The sequence below is a fragment of the Haemaphysalis longicornis genome, unplaced genomic scaffold, assembly GCF_048455015.1.
Source record: "Haemaphysalis longicornis isolate Haplotype H1 unplaced genomic scaffold, Haemaphysalis longicornis Haplotype H1 scaffold_1, whole genome shotgun sequence".
In the NCBI taxonomy this organism is placed as follows: Eukaryota; Metazoa; Arthropoda; class Arachnida; order Ixodida; family Ixodidae; genus Haemaphysalis; species Haemaphysalis longicornis.
In genome coordinates, this window is record NW_027526203.1 from 260672949 (window position 1) to 260692817 (window position 19869).

Here is a 19869-nt window from a genome sequence, read left to right on the forward strand (position 1 = left end):
CTAGGCTTCCGCAGAATAATATAGTTATGAAATGAGGGGCTCGTTGAGGAAATACAGGAAGATAGGTCGGCAGTCTACAACGCCAAAGGAGGCATAGGGGTGTTGTTAGGCTCTTTTTTTTTTACTACGGTTAGTGAAGTTAACATTTTAAATATACGTGAGAAAGAAAGAAAGAAAAACACGCGCCCAAAGTGGGTACCGAACCCACGCCTTTCGATTAGATCTCGAATGCCTTACCAATTCGGCTATCTGGGCGACTGCGCTCTCCTTCACTTTCTGGGGTATTTATATTTACTAGAACTGTACCTGACGCTTGAGGGTGGTAGCCAGCACCACTCTGACTACACGGGGAGAAGAGGACCTTCTTTTCAACCCCCGTATATTTAAAATGTTAACTTCACTAACCGTAGTAAAAAAAAGAGCCTAACAACACCCCTATGCCTCCTTTGGCGTTGTAAACTGCCGACCTATCTTCCTGTATTTCCTCAACGAGCCCCTCATTTCATAACTATATTATTCTGCGAAAGCCTAGCGAGGGTCTCGGTTCTGGCAGCCTTGATGCCTAGGTAGCATAAGAGGGCTTCCCGCCAGTTACCCGCTCATGACAGGCTGTAGACATTCGGGTCACGCCCCGGGGGTTGAAAAGAAGGGCCCCTTCTCCCCGTGTAGTCAGAGTGGCGCTGGCTACCACCCTCAAGCGTCAGGTACAGTTCTAGTAAATATAAATACCCCAGAAAGTGAAGGAGAACACAGTCGCCCAGATAGCCGAATTGGTAGGGCGTTCGAGATCTAATCGAAAGGCGTGGGTTCGGTCCCCACTCTGGGCGCGTGTTTTTCTTTCTTTCTCACGTATATTTAAAATGTTAACTTCACTAACCGTAGTAAAAAAAAAGAGCCTAACAACACCCATATGCCTCCTTTGGCGTTGTAGACTGCCGACCTATCTTCCTGTATTTCCTCAACGAGCCCCTCATTTCATAACTATATATATATATATATATATATATATATATATATATATATATATATATATATATATATATATATATATATATATATATATATATATATATATATATATAATATTTTATATACTATATATTATATATATACGGTTAGTAAAGTTAACATTTTTAAATTTACGTAAAAAAGAAAGAAAAATGCGGGTCCGGAGTGGGGACCGAACCCAAGCCTTTCGACTTGATCTCTGATGCCTTACCGATTCGGCTATCTGGGTGGCCGCGTTCTCCTTCACTTTCTAGGGTATTTATATTTACTACAACTGTATATATCTGTCGTTTGAGGTTGGCAGCCAACGCCGCTGTGACTATACACGGGGAGAAGGGGACTTTCTTTTCAACCTCCGGGGCGTGACTCGTACGTCCGCAGCCTGTCATGAGCGGTGAACTGGCGGAAAACCCTCTTACGGTACCTGAGCACCAAGGCTGCCAGAACCGAGGCCCTTGATAGGCTTTCGCAGAATTGATTTTAATTAATTGGTTATTTAATTTGATAGAGTGAAACTAAGCAGAGGAATATAGACCGCGGTTGTATGAGAACTCACAGACGTGACGTACGCCTCTACAAGCTTAATCTGAATCATCAGCACGGTGCCGCATGCAGGAGCAGCTATTTCATCCCTCAGACTCCACATATTCCTCTCAGCACCCTGTTTCGTTTACCTTTCCAGAGAATAGGGAGAGCACTGCTTAATAGTACTATAGCATTTGAATCCGTTTTTATGGCTTTATGGAAAAACGGTGGTGCGGGCTGTAGGCTACCCACTTCTGCTAACAATGCCAAAACGAACGACTGTTTAGCATTCAGTATCACGACAGAACCTGCCCGTCTGGTCTCCAAAACACGCTGTGGTCAGCCCTGCATGCATCAGCCTGTGCGCACTGGACCATATTCTTCTGTCGGATGAAAAACAGCTACCCATACAAGCGTACCTGCTGTCCGGTACTGACATCAGACGCTATGTTATTTCGGGAGTAGACCCTGGAGAGAATCCTGAAGACCTGCAAGCCAATATCCGGTGCTCCATGCACCAGGTTCTTCTTGGCCGCTACATGGGAGCTGGCCGCACATGTCTCGTAACTCTTCGCGGCCCGTTAGAGCCTCCGGATCGTCTTTTCTACAATGGCTGCGTTCTTCGCCCACGTCCATACAATGCCGGAGTGGTTCATTGCTATCAATGCTTCCGTCAAGGACACATGAGCAAGTCGTGCCCATTCCCTGTCACAGAACCACCACTGACAATGGCCTCGGAACCACCCGCTTCTTCGGCATCAGAGGCACTGGCTACGTCATCGTCCGTCTCACCGCAAGTCAAGTTTCGATGCGGTCTGTGTCGCACGGATGACCATGACATCACCGTCTCGTCAGCCTCCACCGAAACAAGACCGGTCGAGTCAGCCCCGTTTTGCCCCATCAAGCATGACCCCACCAAAGCCTGCCCTTTCTGCTTTCCCACACCATGAGCTTCTACAGTTCGTGGTGCAGCAGCTGCAGAACTTGGTGTCAGTGTTAGCATCCCAACTAAGTTGAGTCTCATTTCACTATGCCTGTGCCCCAATATATAGTCCAATGGAACTGTGGCGGACTCACAGCAAAGATTGGGGAGCTTCGGAAACGTGTTCGCCTAGGCAAACTGCAAGCTTGGGCCTTCCTACTACAGGAGATAAACTCTCTAAATTGCCTCCCAAATTTCACGGCTTACGCTACGCCATCCATACATGATCGGCGTTGTGGCTCCAATAGATCTCCGCCAGGCAAAGCCGCCATCTATGTGCTCACGGCTTATCCGCAGACTCAGATCCCCCTAGACGAGTGGTGTACGGAATGGCAAGAAGTGGTTGCGGTGAAAGTACAACTGTCCAAGTCCGCAATAATCTTGGTGTCATGCTATGTACGTCCACATAGCGGGCGGGCACCTCGTCTAAGATTGGGCTGGTTGACATCTCTACGGAATTCCCACGCTTCCTGTCCCATACTTGTGGCCGGGGACTTTAATGCCCCTCATTGCGACTGGGGTTATGCTACCACAAGTGCACGCGGATGGGTGCTACTTGACTACTTCAGCGATGCGCACTTCACCCTCCTTAACGATATCTCGTGTCCTACGCGCCGATGTACTCATCCCCGGATGCCACCCTACTCGCCCGACTTAACCTGGTGGCTTGGTAATGATAGGTGGCACCGAGAGGCCGACTGCTGGGGCAGTGATCACCATCCCATCAGGCTTGGCATTGTCACAACGTCGACGCGTCGCTTACGACGGCGCTGCACGGTAACAAACTGGGATATGTTCCGGGATACCATCAACGCAATGCTCACGGCGCCAAGTCCAGACCCCATCACTCTCGTTAAGGAAGCCCTGCGAAGCGCCTGTGAGGACACATGGGTAGATGAATCCCGGCCGAAGTCTGACCTTCGACTCTTACAGTTATGGGCCCAGCGCAGACAAGCTGAAGTGGCTGCCTCCCGAGATCTCTCGTCTGTGGAGGCCCGAATACGCTTGCAACGTCTGACTGCGGCTGCCAGGCGTCATGAAAAGCGTCTTGCAAGGCAGCGATGGCTGAGCTGGTGTGAATCGCTCGGCCCATCGGCGACTACGTCATCCATCTGGCGCACCTTTCGTGCGATGGAAAGTGGAGGCCGCACTCCGGATGCGGAGGCCAGTGCATGTCTGGCATCGGACAGGGATCCTGCTCAATTTGCCGCCGATTTTGCCCGCGCCCTGTTCCCTGCCTTTGACATTCTTCCGGCCAGCAGCCCGTGTCCGTTTCCCCTGCCGAGTCACGTCGGTTCCTCCCCTCCTGATGTCGCCGTGCGTGGAATCCAATCGCCTTTCACGATGGCCGAGTTCCTTGCAGCGATTGATCACGTCAAACATCGGACCGCTCCAGGGCCAGATGGCCTTACGTACGAGGTTTATAAGAACCTCGACGATCCAGCCCTCAGCAATCTCCTTGACTCCATTAATGAGGTGTGGCTCTCTGGTCACATACCAGAATGTTGGCTCCCCGCTGAAATAGTCCCGATAGCGAAGCCTGGTAAGCCACCCGATCAGCTCCCTAATTTGCGCCCAATAGCCTTGACGTGCACCCTGTGCAAATTGTTGGAGCGCATCCTGGCAACCCGGCTTCAATGGTGGATCGACACTTTCCGGTGGTATCACCCGGCGCAGATCGGATTTAGGCCCCGTCTGGGTACCGAGGATGGGCTTGACCACTTCTCGTCAATGGTGTTACTAGGCGGCCGGTCACACAAAGTGCGCACAGTGCTTGCCATGGACATACAAAAGGCATACGACAACGTTAGCCACGGAGCCATTTTGGAAATTCTCCAAGGCATTCTGCTCCCGGACAAGGTTTCCTCTTTCCTCCAGAACTTCCTCACAAAAAGATCCTTTTCTGTTCGTATTGGTGAGATAAGTTACGGTCGTTTTACGCCTGTCCGCGGAGTGCCTCAGGGATCGGTAATATCGCCCTTCCTTTTTAATATTATTATGTTGCCGCTTGCCTGGCATCTCGGCTCTATACCTGACATGCACTTTCTGCTGTACGCGGACGACATCACAGTGTGGACTGTACACTCAGACCTGACTCGGCAAACCGCGTGCCTTCAACAAGCCTTGTGTGACACGCAGAAATGGTGTGAATATGCTGGCTTAACTCTTTCCGCCGAAAAGACAGAGCTATTCTGCCTGTAGCCAGTGCTTGGGGCCGTCGCCGACTGGAGGTGTCTCCAATCTCATTACAACTCTGCGGCCGACCTGTACGCACTGCCACTTCACTTCGCGTTGCTGGGGTTAGAAATTTATGCGTCTGGGTCAGCGTCTATGAGGTTACGTTCCGCTCGCCAAAAAGCGGGACAGATGCTTCACCTCATCCGACGCATCTCGCAGAAGTCTGGTGGCTCCTGTTCCAAAATGGCCCGTCTATTGGTGAGGTCTGTACTCCAGCATCGACTTGTTTACCAAGCCCAATTCCAACACCTGAACCAGGTGGAGTGGGCTCTAATTGAGGCAATTAATCGAGCCACAATGCGTGCAATTACCTGCCTCCCTCAAGGCTGAAGCTCAAGTTAACACCTTGACAGCTCAAGTTAACACCTTTCAGGCTGAAGCTCAAGTTAACACCTTGGATGAGCTTGTCCATCAGCGTCGGTCCGCCCGCATGCATAAACTCACCTTTGTTGCTGAGGCAGCGGCGTTAGGAAACTACATGGGTCGTTCGCTACCCACATCTCTAACCTGCGCCGTTACCAGGCCACCTTGGCTATACCACCAGGAGACCGACAACAGGCCAGTAACGCGACTGCAAAATCGATCCAACGGACATTCTGAGACGCTTTTCACGGTCGCACAAGAACTGGCGGCTGATTCTCAACCCCAGGTGGTGCAGGCATTTGTGGACGCTGGGGCCAAGGGTGACGTGGTGACCACAACACTGCAATGTCCTTCCCAATCAGAGTCCTGTCAAACGTGCTCCTACGAAACACGCCGCACCCTGCCGTCTATGCTGGCCGAGCTTACGGCCATCCGGGACGGCTTGCAAGCACTATCTGCTGCTCTTCATCAAGCCCCTGGAGGTACAGACTCCACGGCGGCTATACGTGATTTACGTCGAGTAAATAACAACTCAGCTGTCTCGAGGGACATTCATGACACACTGGACACGTACCCCTGCCCTTTGCGGCTCTCGTGGGTCCGGCGAAATACTCTCCCCGTTCACATTGCGGTGGATGGTGCCTGCCACACTGCATTTATTCCACGACCATTGCCTTTATTGCCACTAGACACCCCAGAAGAGTTTCTCCAAAGGAAAGAAGATCTTCGTCGCACCACACGAGCTCTAATTCCACCGTGTGGAACGGACCTCCCTAGCAGACTCGCTCGCTGGGAGGAGGTCTTCCTGCGAAGACTTCGTGTTGGTGTAGACCTCTCTCCCGCAGTTACCCGGGAGTGGCCACCACGTTACCATGCCCCGTTCGCACAGAACTGCCCCTTTTGCACGGTTCCTGCCGAAGATGCGGACACTGAACATTTGCTGTGGACTTGCCCTTCATTGGAAGCGGCGAGAACAAGACACCTCCGAGGCACAGGCCTCCACCCTGGCAGACCACCTGACCTTCATCGGTGTATTTGGGGACCCCATCATCGCTCCTTCGTGCGTTTCTTCGCGAAACGGGGGTTAATCTATACCTGTGACGTAGTATTTATGCCAACGGGCATACTATCGCAATAAAAAAAATTAAGCAGAAAGCCTTAAAGACACCGTGCAATACTTTTTTCTAAATCTTAGATGCTTCCAGTACGTTCTCAACACACATATGTGGTACTTCGAAGGGGGGTCTCAAACTAACTCAGCCAAAATTTGCTGCTCTATGCGCACCAAATAAGTGAAACTTTTTCAAAAGATTTTTTTCTCTTTCACTATATAGGCGTTTTTAGAGCGCTCGAATGACGTCTTTAGAGTGGTGTAGCGACTATTGACCACCTAACGTGGGAAGCAGCTGTAGCAGAAGCAGTAGGAAAAGTTTGCGTTTACTCTCGACGTATAAATTTTTTAATTATACAATTCTTCTCAGTTCTGTGTTCTTGTTTACTTTTAGTTTACCTCTAAGTTAGCTAAGGTCTTTTTTTTCCCAACCACTGATAATTCCCTGATTGGGTATGTGCCACTCACCTCCCTAAAGAACATAATCATCATCATCGTCGTCGTCGTAGTCATCATCATCAGCATAAAGAAGAATTGAAAAACACTGTCATTCAGGTTGCGCAAGAAATAGCCTCTCGGAGGACTTTGTGACTTCACAGGAAATACCTTCAAGAAAGCTTTCTTATGGGATATGGGATATGGGATATCGGAAACTCTTATATTTGGGGTACTTTTCGGTGAATTTAAGAGCTACCCCCTCTCCGCATAATCGAAGATGGTGGCATGAACACTATTTGGTTTGAATGAATCCCTATTTATTAAATCATCGCAATGTTTTGTCAGCGTTTTTGAAACATAACAAGCAGTGCATGCTAAAGCCACTGCTTCAGAAAAACAAGTGCAGCTTATAAGTCTAACAGACGTCCTTGTTGGCGACATCGCGCACTCGCGCGAGCCATACGTGGTTCAGTCAATAAAAATGTTGCTCGTTGTTTTGCTGAAGACCAGTATTCTATCCCGTTCGTCGCTTTTGAAACGCGCGACATCTTGAACCGTGAGGTCGACGGAACTGGTGAAGATGACGTCTGGGTAACCGCTGAAGAACTTGTTCAGCCGCTCGCACAAGTGGAACTCGCCACACCACACTCCAGCGAGAATCTTCCACGTTCTTGAGCAGCTCTCGTAGTCGGCGTCTGTGTGTCGGTCAAGCTGACACCGTTTCGCAAATGGTGGACCTGCGGGTAGCGTTAGTCCCATTCACCTAGGGTTAGTCATGTGCTGCTTTACGCGCACCTGCTACATACCTGATATCGATCGACGTGCGTCTGCGCCGGGTGCGTCCGGCGAAAAGCCGGAGGGGCTTTTCACGCCGTTATTCTTCTGCTGTTTCTGCTGCTCCTTTTGCTGCTGCTGCTTCCCCTGCACGCCACCGGCCTTCGCCCGCAGTGCATTTGTGGCAAAAGCCGGAGGACTCTGTTGTTATTGTTTTTGTCCCTCTAGGACTGGCTGATACCCGTCAGGAGATGCACCTGCTTGATGGATTCCCGCAGGCCTCTCATACCTGATCCAGGTCGAAGTGCTTCGGCACCGGGTACGCCGAGGGGAAATCCGGCAGGGCAGTCGACGGCTTTCTCCTTCTGCTGTTTCTGTTTCTTCTTGTTCAGCAGCTGGTGCTTTCCTCATAAGCTACCTGGTCACGGTTGTAGTGTCGTTGCACCGGTACGTCTTGGGGAACGCCGGAGGGGCTGTATCGACAACATTCTTCTTGATAACGACGACGACGATGATGATGATATTGATGATGATGTTCCTTAGTGAGGTGAGTGGAACATACCCAATCAGGGAATTGACAAATTATCTGTTGTTGGGAAAAAAAGGCCTAAAGTTAACTTAGAGGTAAACTAAAGGTAAACAGGAACATAGAACTGAGAAGAATTGTATAAATAAAAAAGAATTCCATAAGTGGAGAGTAAACGCAACTAATTATTTTCCTACTGCTTCTGCTACAGCTGCTGCCCAAGTTAGGACGTACATACCCACTAGAGCTGGCTGGCCGGAGCCTAAGCATTAAAGGTCCGCGTAAATTACTTAGAAGGAGGAATCATTTTGTTGCAATATATCAGAAATTGCTTTGGATCTTTGATCCTTGAACAAACTTTTCATCTTTGACCGCTCAGGAATCAAACATCTTATTATTGAGTGGTGGAACCCTCAGGACAGTGTGCCAGAGTCTTGCCCCATGGCCCGAGTCCTGTTGACAAGAGTAACCTGGTTGTTCATGTCCTAGCTCAAAGGAAGGCTTTGGTTTTTGTGTCAGGCCTATGTAATGGGGTAGAGAAATCGGTATTCGTCAGGTCAGTGAGGGCATTTCTTTACGGCGAACGGGCCCGGTCCGTTGTTTCCCTCAAACTAAAGTCCATTGATTTTCTAATTCGACGTAATGTGCCCAATTTGCTGAACTAGGTTTAGCAGTGCGCCTAAATCTCCAATAGCACGAACTTCACAATATAAACGCCCTGTAGCTCAATGGGTAGAGCACCGGATGCGTTATCCGAGGATTGTGGTTTGCATACCCCTGGATGCACACAGTTTTATTATTTGCTATCGTTTCTAAATTACTACCTTCACTGATAAAATAGGCAAGCTCCTTTTCCTATATCACCCTAGATGTTCTTGACCGTTGGCTTCCCGAATTCCTATGTCATTCAACGAGCCCTAATTCCCAATTATTATCAGCTCCATGCAAAACGACGGCCTTAATTCCAATAGTCTTGGGGCCACACGTTGCATAAGAGGTTTCCCAGCCACTACAGTTCAATCGTGACATATCGTAGACGTTTAATTCATGACCACGGAATATAAATAAGGCCCCCTTTCACTGAATGTTGTCGAAGCTTAAGCCAGATTGGTATCATCATCAGCAGCAGCTTCGTCGTCGTCGGCCTATTTATGTCCATAAACGTCCCCACCGCTCCTATTTTGCGCATTCCGAATCCATTCTATGTCCCCAAATTTTCTTACCGCGTCCCTTCATGGAGATATATGCCTTCCCCTGCTTCTAGCCCCGCCCCCCGCTGGCGCACTCACACTCGCATACATACGCGAGAAAATAATGGGAAAGCACAACCGCCCTTGGAAATGAATTGGTAGAGCATCGAAAGCGCTTTCCGAAGGCTGTGGATTCGGATCCTATGCAAAACACAGAGTTTTTTTTTCTCATTTCTATGTTAAAATTTCCAAATTATCACTTTGAAACAAAAATAGAACAATGCCTACCGCTGTGCCTCTCTCGGCGTACTCGACTTTTAAAGTTCACTCTTATTTGCGGCTAAGGCTCGCACCAAGACCACAGTCAATGCGTTGAGTCCTCAAACGCCGTTGCATTGTTAAGGACAATGCGAATGTCTGTAATTTTTTTTTCTCGATCCAGCCTAGCAACAGTTTTGCTGTTGAAATATTTGTTGAAAATAAATTCAGCCGTTGGTACCAGCATGAGTCGCCATTTACAGGGAAGTATTGGTCTTTTTGTGACAATAGTTTATTGAGACGAGTTAAGTATTTTGCTATTTACAACAATGTAGCGAAGAGTTCCGGACAAAAATACGTCGAAGGGGTACAGGCTCGTTTGTGCAGAAAAATAGCCATTACGCCTCTCCGCAGCCCTCCCCTCCCTCGGTCTTCTACTGGCTGCATGAAACGGAAAGATAGGATCGGATAATCACGTTTCTGAGCCAACAAACGAGATTCTTGATGGTTATCTGGACACGACCGCGCTTCATGGAGAAGGCACGCATGTGTGCCAGTTATAAAGGAAACCCCACTGGACGGCAGTAAGCGCCGAGTGTTTCCAGGCTGAAACAGAGCAAACCGGAGAGACGGAGACAATTCTCACAAGCGTCCCACTGCAGTATATAACAACATCGGAAGACACGTCACTTAAAACAAGAGCATCCCGGGAGGCATTTTTCGACTTGAAAACGACCCCACTGCGCCGCCAGACCGCTTGCTGCTTGAGCTAAATGTACAACGCGTGAGGTTTGAAAGTTGCTTTTGTAGGGGGTGAGCGCAACCGTGACCAGGATAACTTGGAGAATAAAGGGTGAAACGGACCGATCATAGCTCCGCTTTCCATTTATTTTTTGCTGTTTTTTTAACTGCACCTCTTCAGGGCACGATAAACTTACTAGTTTCAATTTGATTCTCGCGGCATTGTGTTTCAAACCGATCGGTCTGAGACGCCAGACTAAACTCCCTGTCTCCCGTGCTTAAAGTGCATGCTACTGCGTGGCTGTGGTTCCACCTTGGCGGCATAAAAACAGCGCTTTAACGATGAAAAACGTAATTTGTTGACATAGTTCTAACAGCGCGCACAATCACGACGAGTTTTTTGTCAACGATCATGGCAGATAACAACCAATTAGTACCAGGCAGCATAGGCTGTATGGCAGATATCACAATCAGTACGCGTAGAATTGAGTATTATAAAGTTTAAATGTTTCCAAAGCTGGCGGATCGGATGGGCTATCAAACAGCATGTTGAAGCTCTGTGCGCCGTCACTTGCGCCTTACGCATACTTAAAAATTATCTATGATATATTGTTGCGTGATTATGGCATTCCAAAGGATTGGAAAAATTCGGGCGTAGTCCCAGTCCACATATCGAGCCCTCGTAAGGTTTTTTTTTAAATTACAAAGCCGTATCGCTAACCTACGTTATCCGTAAAATTTTGGAGCATGTCCTGTATACCAGCATTGTGGAACACATGGATGGGATGTGAACTCGTTATTCAATGCCAGGCAGCATGGTTTTAGGAAAGGTTTCTCGTGTGTTACTCAACTAACTGAAATTGTTTACGATCTTGCTGAGGCATCGGATGAGATACTTCCCGTTGATTGTGTATTATTGGATTTCAAAAAAAAAAAAAAAAACATTTAACACTGTTCCCCATTCTCTCTTAATTAAAAATTAGTAAGTTACAACATTAACGTACAGATTACCTCTTGAATTTAGGAATACTTAAGGCTGCGACGACAGCTTCTTATAGTTAATGAAATTGAGTCTAGCCCAGTGAAAGTTACATACGGTGTACCTCGAGGATATGTATTGGGCCCTCTGCTGTTTTTGAGTTTTATTAATGATGTAACCGATGGAATTCTTATTCATTTGAGACTGTTTGCGGATGATTGTGTCTTGCCCAGGACAATTTCCAGCAGGGATTATTCTGGAGCTTTACAACAACATCTGGGAAGAATTAACCTGTGGTGCAAAAAATGAAAAATGCAGCTTAACTTAGCAAAGTGCGAACATCATCTGGTAAACATGTGATGTTTACCAGAAAAAAATCCTCAAATTGTTGTTGTATCGGCATAAATAACACTGCATTAACACAGATGTTCGAGTACAACTACTTAGGAGTCTTCTTAACCCCTGATCTCACTTAGAACCGTCATGTGGATCACGTTACCACACAGGCCTCCAGGGCTGTGGGATTCTTTGGCCGGAACGCTAAAAATTTTCCTCAAGTTCCTAAAGAGCTTTCGTACAAATCATACGCAAGATCGATTATGGAATATGCCTGTACGGTTTGGAACTCGTGGACCATTAAGAACCGTCCTAGATTAGAGATAATTCAAAACCAAGCCGCCGTCTCCGGAAATTCAATTGTACCATGAAAGTACTTGCTTGAAAGTACGACATGAACGAAGCAAACATTAGAATTGAAGCTCCTACAAAGCCGCCGCAGAAAACTTTGCTTGAAGTTTTATCATTCATATTACCAATTCATATCATTCATATTACCATTCATATTACCAAGACGGGAAAGGAACTTACTCAAACCTCATTATAAATATGAACGTTTAGATCATGAGCTTAAGGCCCGCAAATTTGCCTGTACAACTTATGTGTTTAAAAAAATTAAATCCATTCCACTGAACGTGAAAGCTGACGGAAGTGCAGAGAAAGTGATTCGCCATAATGGGCTGTAGCGCCGTTATTCGCTCCCTGCTACGACCCAAAGCAATTCAAATTTCCCGCCTCCGTAGTGCTCGCGCGCCCCCTGCCTGAAACAGCGCCAGCAGGAGTACTGTTTTTGTGCTTGCTTTTCCTCCCCCACGTGCCGGCGTTGCACTGCCACTTTTTTTCGCTTACTATCGCAAAAACCAACCCAACGAGCTTTCCGAACTAAATCATCGTGGGTGCTGCCGGTCAGTTACATATATTTTGTGTCAAATGTACCTGCAGTTTTCTTTTTCCTCTAAACAACGGGGAGATGTATGACAAGCGCCAGCATTTCGCGAGTTTCGAACGGTTCTCACTATTTAAACCGCTTGGTTTTCGAAGCCTCTGCGGGACGTCCTACGACGGAACGCCGGGGTCCACTTGGGTCCGTTATGTCGTGGCACCGCATGATTCCGGCAGTCGTTTGACGTCGACCGTTACAGTGAGCTACGACGGCAAGGCGAGCCCCTAAAGGGTTCTGCATTTAAATATCTTTTTTTCCCCAAACCACCAAGACTGGAATCGTTCATCTCGCCATATTATTCGTACGCAGAACAATGATGCCTTCTTTTTCATCTTGCAACGTTGCAATAATTACATCTGCTTGTATGTGTCTGTGGTTTACGGGATTACCTGTTTTCTGTTTTTTGGTGTTTCAATGGCAGTTGCCTTGCCTATCTCTGCTGTTTTGTTTGTAACCCCCCCCCCCCGCCACACACACACTGTGTGGGGTATTGTGTAAATAAATAATTCCTGAAGCAGGCAGCATTGCGACCCGTAAAAAGGCTGCTCAGAAAGAGTGGTCTTGCGAATGCTGGCTTGCTGCCAGCAGTTCTAAATACAATAATACCAACTACTAATCACCAGAGCAGGATTGGCCACCCTGGTGTAGTAACGGCCACAACCTCCCATGAATACGCCAATTAACCCTCGGCCCTCAGTCCCCAGCGGCTGCGAAGCAACTGACCACGGCGGCGGTCAGACCTGTGACGCAGCAGAGGGTGCTAAGAATCCCTGGATCCGGACAGGCCGCCAATGGAATCTGAACCTGACAACGTTTAACGCGCGGACCTTATCTAGCGAAGCGAGTCTAGAGGTGTGTTCGAGGAATTAGAGGGCATTAAATGGGATGTAATAGGGCTTAGCGAGGTTAGGAGGGCAGGCGAAGCATTTACGGTGCTGAAAAATGGACACGTCCTATGTTACCGGGGTCTAGAGGACAGAAGAGAACTGGGAGTGGGATTTCTAGTCAATAAAAGCATAGCTGGCAACATAGAAGAATACTATAGCATTAACGAAAGGGCAGCAGGTCTTGTAATTAGGCTCAATAAGAGGTACAAGCTCAAGGTGGTGCAGGGCTACGCGCCCACATCCAGCCACGACGACCAAGTAGTGGAACGCTTCTATGAAGATGTGGAATCGGCAATGGCTAAAGTAAAAACACAGTATACCGTAGTTATGGGGGACTTCAATGCTAAAGTAGGCAAGAATCAGGCTGGAGACAAGGCAGTTGGAAACTATGGTCTGGGCTGTAGAAATAGCAGGGGGGACCTACTAGTTGAGTTTGCAGAACGGAATAACCTACGCATAATGAATACTTTCTTCTGTAAACGGGATAGTCGGAAGTGGACCTGGAGGAGCCCGAATGGGGAGCATAAAAATGAAATAGACTTCATATTATGCGATAACCCTGGCGTCGTGCAGGATGTAGAAGTGCTCGGAAGGGTAAGGTGTAGTGACCACCGTATGGTAAGATCTCGAATTAGGCTAATTTTGAGGAGGGACCGCAGCAAGCTAGTACGCGAACATCATCCTAATCCACAAGAAAGGCGACATGAAGCACTTGAAAAATTACAGGCCGATCAGCTTACTGTCCGTCGTCTACAAGGTACTTACCAAGGTAATCGCTAACCGAATCTCTGCAACCTTAGATTTCAGTCAACCTAAAGAACAAGCAGGGTTCCGTAAAGGTTATTCAACAATGGACCATATTCACACGATCAATCAGGTGATAGAGAAGTGCGCTGAGTATACTGAACCCCTATTTACAGCCTTCATAGATTATGAGAAAGCATTTGACTCGGTCGAAACCCTAGCAGTCATTCAGGCATTACGGAACCAGGGGGCAGATGAGCATTATGTAAGAATACTAGAGGATATCTACAATGGGTCCACAGCTACCATCATCCTCCATAAGGAGAGCAGTAAAATACCTATCAGGAAGGGTGTCAGTCAAGGAGACACAATCTCTCCAATGTTATTCACAGCATGTTTACAAGTATTCAGAACGTTGGATTGGGAACAGGTGGGAGTAAGGGTTAATGGAGAATACCTCAGTAACCTCAGATTTGCTGATGACGTTGCCTTGCTAAGTAACTCGGGGGACGAATTGCAAAGCATGCTTTCCGCACTGGACGAACAGAGTAGAACCGTGGGCCTGAAAATTAATATGCAGAAAACTAAAGTAATGATCAATAACCTCGGGACAGCACAGCGGTTTGAGATAGGTGGCGAGGCAGTGGAAATGGTAAGCGAATATATCTACTTAGCCCAAGTTGTGACCCCAGCCCAACCATGAGGCAGAGATAATTAGAAGGATAAGAATGGGGTGGGGTGCATATGGCAGACATTCTCAGATAATGCCAGTAGCAGCCTACCATTGTCGCTGAAGAAGAAAGTGTATGACAGCTACATCTTACCGGTACTCACCTACGGGGCAGAAACCTGAAGGCTCACTAAGAGGGTTCAACTTAAATTGAGAGCGACTCAGCGTGCAATGGAGCGGAAAATTATAGGTGTAACATTAAGGGACAAGAAGAGAGCGGAGTGGGTCAGGGAACAAACACGTGTTAAGGACATATTAGTAGAGATTAAGAAAAAGAAATGGACGTGGGCAGGGCATGTAATGCGAAGGCAAGATAACCGCTGGTCATTAAGGGTAACAGAGTGGATCCCTAAAGAAGGCAAGCGTTGCAGGGGGCGGCAGAAAGTTAGATGGGCAGATGAGATCAAGAAGTTTGCGGGGATAAATTTTGGCACAGGACCGAGGTAATTGGAGAATAATGGGAGAGGCCTTTGCCCTGCAGTGGGCGTAGATAGGCTGATGATGATGATGATGATGATGAATACCAACTCTGCGTGATCTCCTTACGTCGAGATGTAGTTGGACGCCGCGTTTTAATTCCTGCGCCGACTCCAAACGGGATAGTTCTCTCCGCCTCAGCCTTTTGCTTGGAAGCCAGCGTAAAAAATAAATTATATTGTATCGAGACTGTTAGGTTAGGCAACGAAGCGAACAGACATGTACTGAAATGTACGTGACCAAGCTGCTGGAAGATGGGCCCGTGAAGAGGTTGACCAAACGCCTATAGCGATGTCGAGGAGCTAGAGAAGGAAGAGAACGACGACGCTCGCTCTCGGTTGTGCCAGCCTGAGCTGCAGGACACCCCGCACAAGGAGCCGCTTTCTCGACCTGTCTATATAGACACCCTTTGACGTTACACCTTACGGTAGGTGCGGGGTGCCGCCAGAGTCTTTTCATCTCAGCAAGTATCGCCAAGGTACCCACAGTTGGAGGCACGGGCCTCGCCACTGGGCACCTAATTATGGCCGTAGACGAGACGTATGCGTCAAAATTCAAAGGGGTGGTGCGGACGTGACTCGCGACGCTTGAAGGAGGAAGAGGTGTCATGGAGCGGGACACGAATGAGATGCCTCAGAGCGGGGCCCTGTGTCGATCCGGTTGCGGCTTCTACGGCAGCCCGGCCACGGACGGGCTATGCTCGCAGTGCTACAAGGAAGCCCTGAGGCGCGCGCAGGCTGCCGGCCGGGGCAGCCCCCAGGGGATGTCTGCCCACCTTGGGAATGCTGCTGCAGCAGCGTCTTCGTCCAGCGAGAGTCCCCTTTCGACCAGCATCGCAGCCCTGTCCAACTCTGCTCTCAACCCAACCAGCCCTACAGTTCCTCCCGTAGTGGCCTCCACCTCTGAAGATGCAGCCGTCAGCGAGGAGGCAGACCTGGACATGGATACCTGCGGTGAGACGTCCAAATTGGCGGTGGGCGCGACCTCTGAGGCAGGCAGCCAGCAGGGTGGCCAGAAGGACCAAAAGAAGAAGAACCGCTGCAGGGTATGCCGCAAAAAAGTTGGCCTCATCGGCTTCCAGTGCCGCTGTGGGGGCCTCTTCTGCAGCCTGCATAGATACTCCGACGAGCACGACTGCACGTTTGACTATAAGGAAATGGGCGCCCAGGAGATCCGAAAGAACAATCCCGTGGTCGTTGGGGATAAGATTCAGAAGATTTGAGGAGGGCTACGCTCCCCTTCCGCACAAGTGTAGCAGGGTGCGTCGTAACAATATCATTAGCACATAACGAATGCCCACAGCCTTTTCATCGCTTGCTTTTGAGCAGCTTGCCCGTATAAATTTATTTGCAAAATTACGCTTTGCGTGGATTTAATTTCGTGCTCATTAGTGTTCTGGACGCACGCCAGAATATTTTCCGTGCCATGTTTAGTTCTCATTACATTTCTGATGTGAAGCTGTGTCAGTACGCACAGCTTGTACATAATGTCCCCACGCACTTTTTGGCGCCCAGCCTCTATATTTCTCACTGCCCATATCAATATAAGAGAATCCGGGTAGCTCACACCCTCATTTCACCATGGACGCGATTCACAAACATTAGATCTATGGTGTCGTCAGTGTGGGCCATTTTCCAGTGAGTCTTTTGCACTTTTTTTTCTTGGGGAGGAAGATTTCCTAACATAAAAAAACAGTTTCTTTTTCTCGAGAAAGGAACTGAGGAAGCTTAAAAATCGTGAATATAAAGCCCCTCAGTAATTAAAAGAACCGTGGTGTAGTCGATCAAATTGTTGCTTCAGAAGCAGTGGGGCGTGGATTACCAATAACTTCTGCGTTCTATATTTTTCTCGTCTGTACTAAAAGGATGTCCAGGCAGGCAAGCTCGCAGAAAAATTTAGATAATGTGAACCCCCAGCGAGGACAATGTGCGGTCCATGCACTGCAATGAAGACCGTGAAAAACTTCGAAGAAACCAAGAATTCGAATAAATCGGTTTAATTAGAAAGGGGATTTGGTTACTTAATGCTTATAACTTGTCGGCGCTTGCTGGGAACGTTTTGTCCGACGTTTCCGTTTCTCTCTCTCTCTCTCTCTCTCTCTCTCTCTCTCTCTCTCTCTCTCTCTCTCTCTCTCTCTCTCTCTCTCTCTCTCTCTCTCTCTCTCTCTCTCTCTCATACATACACACACGCGCGCACGCACGCACGCACGCACAATGATATACATCATGCTCGAGTTATCTGGGTTCTGCGTTCAAACAGGTCTTCGTATTGCTTTAGCTGAGCGCCCACTGACTGCTAGAATGTCATGCCTGACAAATACGGATATTTCGCGTGACGGTTCGAACGCGCCGTCAAATGGGCGGCGCACGGAAGCAACGACGTTGCAGCGGCAAGGTGGAATCACAGTCTGGCCAACACCGCGGTGACACGCCTCTTCGGTACAGATACGAGACAAAGCGCAAGTACGTCCATGGTACGAAAAATGATCCATCTAGAGCATCGAGTGTGTGCAGCAGACCCTCCATGAGTCATGAAACCGAACAGTATCAGTGCATTACGGCGTCAGAAGGCCATCCAAATCATAGTTACCAATAAGAGATGGATGGGTAGGAAGAACAGGTGGGACAGGAAGGATGGCAACGGCGCCGATAGACACGGTGAAGAATGTGATGGGAGGGGAGTGAAGAGGTTTGAGCCTGCCGGAAAGAGGCCGTTTCGTGGCAGGGGATGCAAAATACTATCGTTTTTCGACATTTGCAGCAAAGCGAGCAGATATGCGGCCGATTTTTTTTAGAAAGTTTATGGTCATTCCCGTTTCTTTATTTTCCCGTAAAATTCTGCCCCCGACGGTGCCTCGTTTAGTGCTTTTTCTCTTTGCCTTTGCCTTTCGGTCTGCGTTGCCGTTTTATGAACACATGTTATGCATGCAGACTCATGTTCCAAATGTGTCCTCACGGGCTTCGGTATATACGATATATTGCGAACTTATTGTGTTGTGTGGGCAAAGCGCTTATTTTAATACCCACCGGACTCTCCTCCGTATACATTTGGGACCACGGATTGCTATATCGCGAGCTCCGCTCTCAGTCCTTGCTTTCAGTTCCTGGAGTCATCTCGTTTTGGTTTACTTTTTTTTACCTTGCATTCATTTCTTCCCAGCGAGGTGATTATGCGATGTAGTTCTACAGCTTGGAAAATTCCACTCCTCAAAGCATTTGGGCCTCACTTCTTCAAGCACAATAAGTGTTTCTCTTTTGAAATCCCTGCGCCTCTACACACACTGCGAAAAAAAAAAAAAACGGGAGCTGGATAATTTTTGACGTGTAAGCTTCAGTTTGCATTAAAAAAAAACATCTCAACAGTGAGAGGCAGGCATACTGCAGGGTATCCGCGTGCCCCAAAATACGCGTTCACCTGCAAGGCTGTTAAAGCGGTATACAAAGGAAACACTGAGTGCTGTATGTGTCACGCGACCGTTATCTATAGGACAGCCGGCCAGAACATACGTCTCGTTGCCAAGAGTGCAGCATATATGTATCGGTATACTTGCCTCGCGTCACGACTGGCGCTTGTGGGCTCCGCCGCGATGCCTTCCTTCTGTATGGGGCTGCAGTGCACCTCAGCTTCGGCAGCGTCGCGCGGCGTGTCATTCTGCAGCACGCGTGTCGGCAAGCCCGATTATTCGTGCTGTTATCTTCGTTCCCATCGCTTTTACAAGGAAGCCTACTTTTTCGCCTTCCGTGGCCTGAGACACGTGCGGCTCATGGAGGCTCAAAGAAATGCCGAAGAAAACGGACATTCACGAAGTTTCAATTTGTAACCGCATCTACCGCACGCCTGCAGCATGTTCCGCGCTGTACTTCTGGGGAGGGCGACCTCCCCCCATACTTTTTTTTTTTCTTTTGCGATGAAGTTCTTGTTTCTGTGTAAGGTGAACGACTACGGCGGCTTTTTACGCAGCAGACAGATGGGCTGGCAGTGGTCGTTTGAGCAAAATTGGGTCGATGGCCGCCTCCCAATGCCTTCGTGCACGCATCCGACGCGGGCGTTCCAAGATGCGATATTTGCAAAGGACTAGAAAAGCTGGTTCTGTGAGCCCACGCTGCCAGTGCGAACGTCATGTAGTACACTCACTGAGCTCCTTTAAACATCCCCCGCGGCGCGTGGAATCTTGTTTTTTTTTTTCTTGTTTGTTTGCAGCCTTTTTCTTCGCAGTGCGGCACGCCGACCAAAGCGTGCCTTCTCTTCATTGCTGCTTTATGGAACTGATGCCAGAACGTTATTTGTCTGGTTTGTTCCCCAGTGATATACAGTTTGTATTTGATTGTCGGAGAGGAAGTATAAAGGCCTTATTTATACTGGCCCGGTGTCGGTGCCACGTGGGAAAATCAAACCTGTAATATACTCGCCGCTCAATTGAATAATGGGGCCTAGATGTCTCCGTAGTAAAGGTAACGCCACAGTACCTAATAAGCGGCTACCTAAATTCATCAGCGTATTATTATTGGTCACTATCAGCCACTAACGACTTCCTGTTGTATGTAACAGCATAAAAAATTACCCCATGGTACAGTCCTGAATCCTGGTCTTTTACATCTTTTAAAAAGGCGGCACACCAT

At 48.3% G+C, this 19869-nt stretch overlaps 1 protein-coding gene across 1 annotated transcript; it reads left to right on the top strand.

Moving 5' to 3' along the window:
* The first annotated feature begins 15857 nt into the window (after nt 1-15857).
* On the top strand, nt 15858-16472 carry LOC144169494 (AN1-type zinc finger protein 5-like). Its single transcript, XM_077698686.1, has one exon. It carries the CDS (start codon nt 15858-15860, stop codon nt 16470-16472), a length of 615 nt encoding a protein of 204 aa, XP_077554812.1.
* The last annotated feature ends 3397 nt before the right edge of the window (nt 16473-19869 follow it).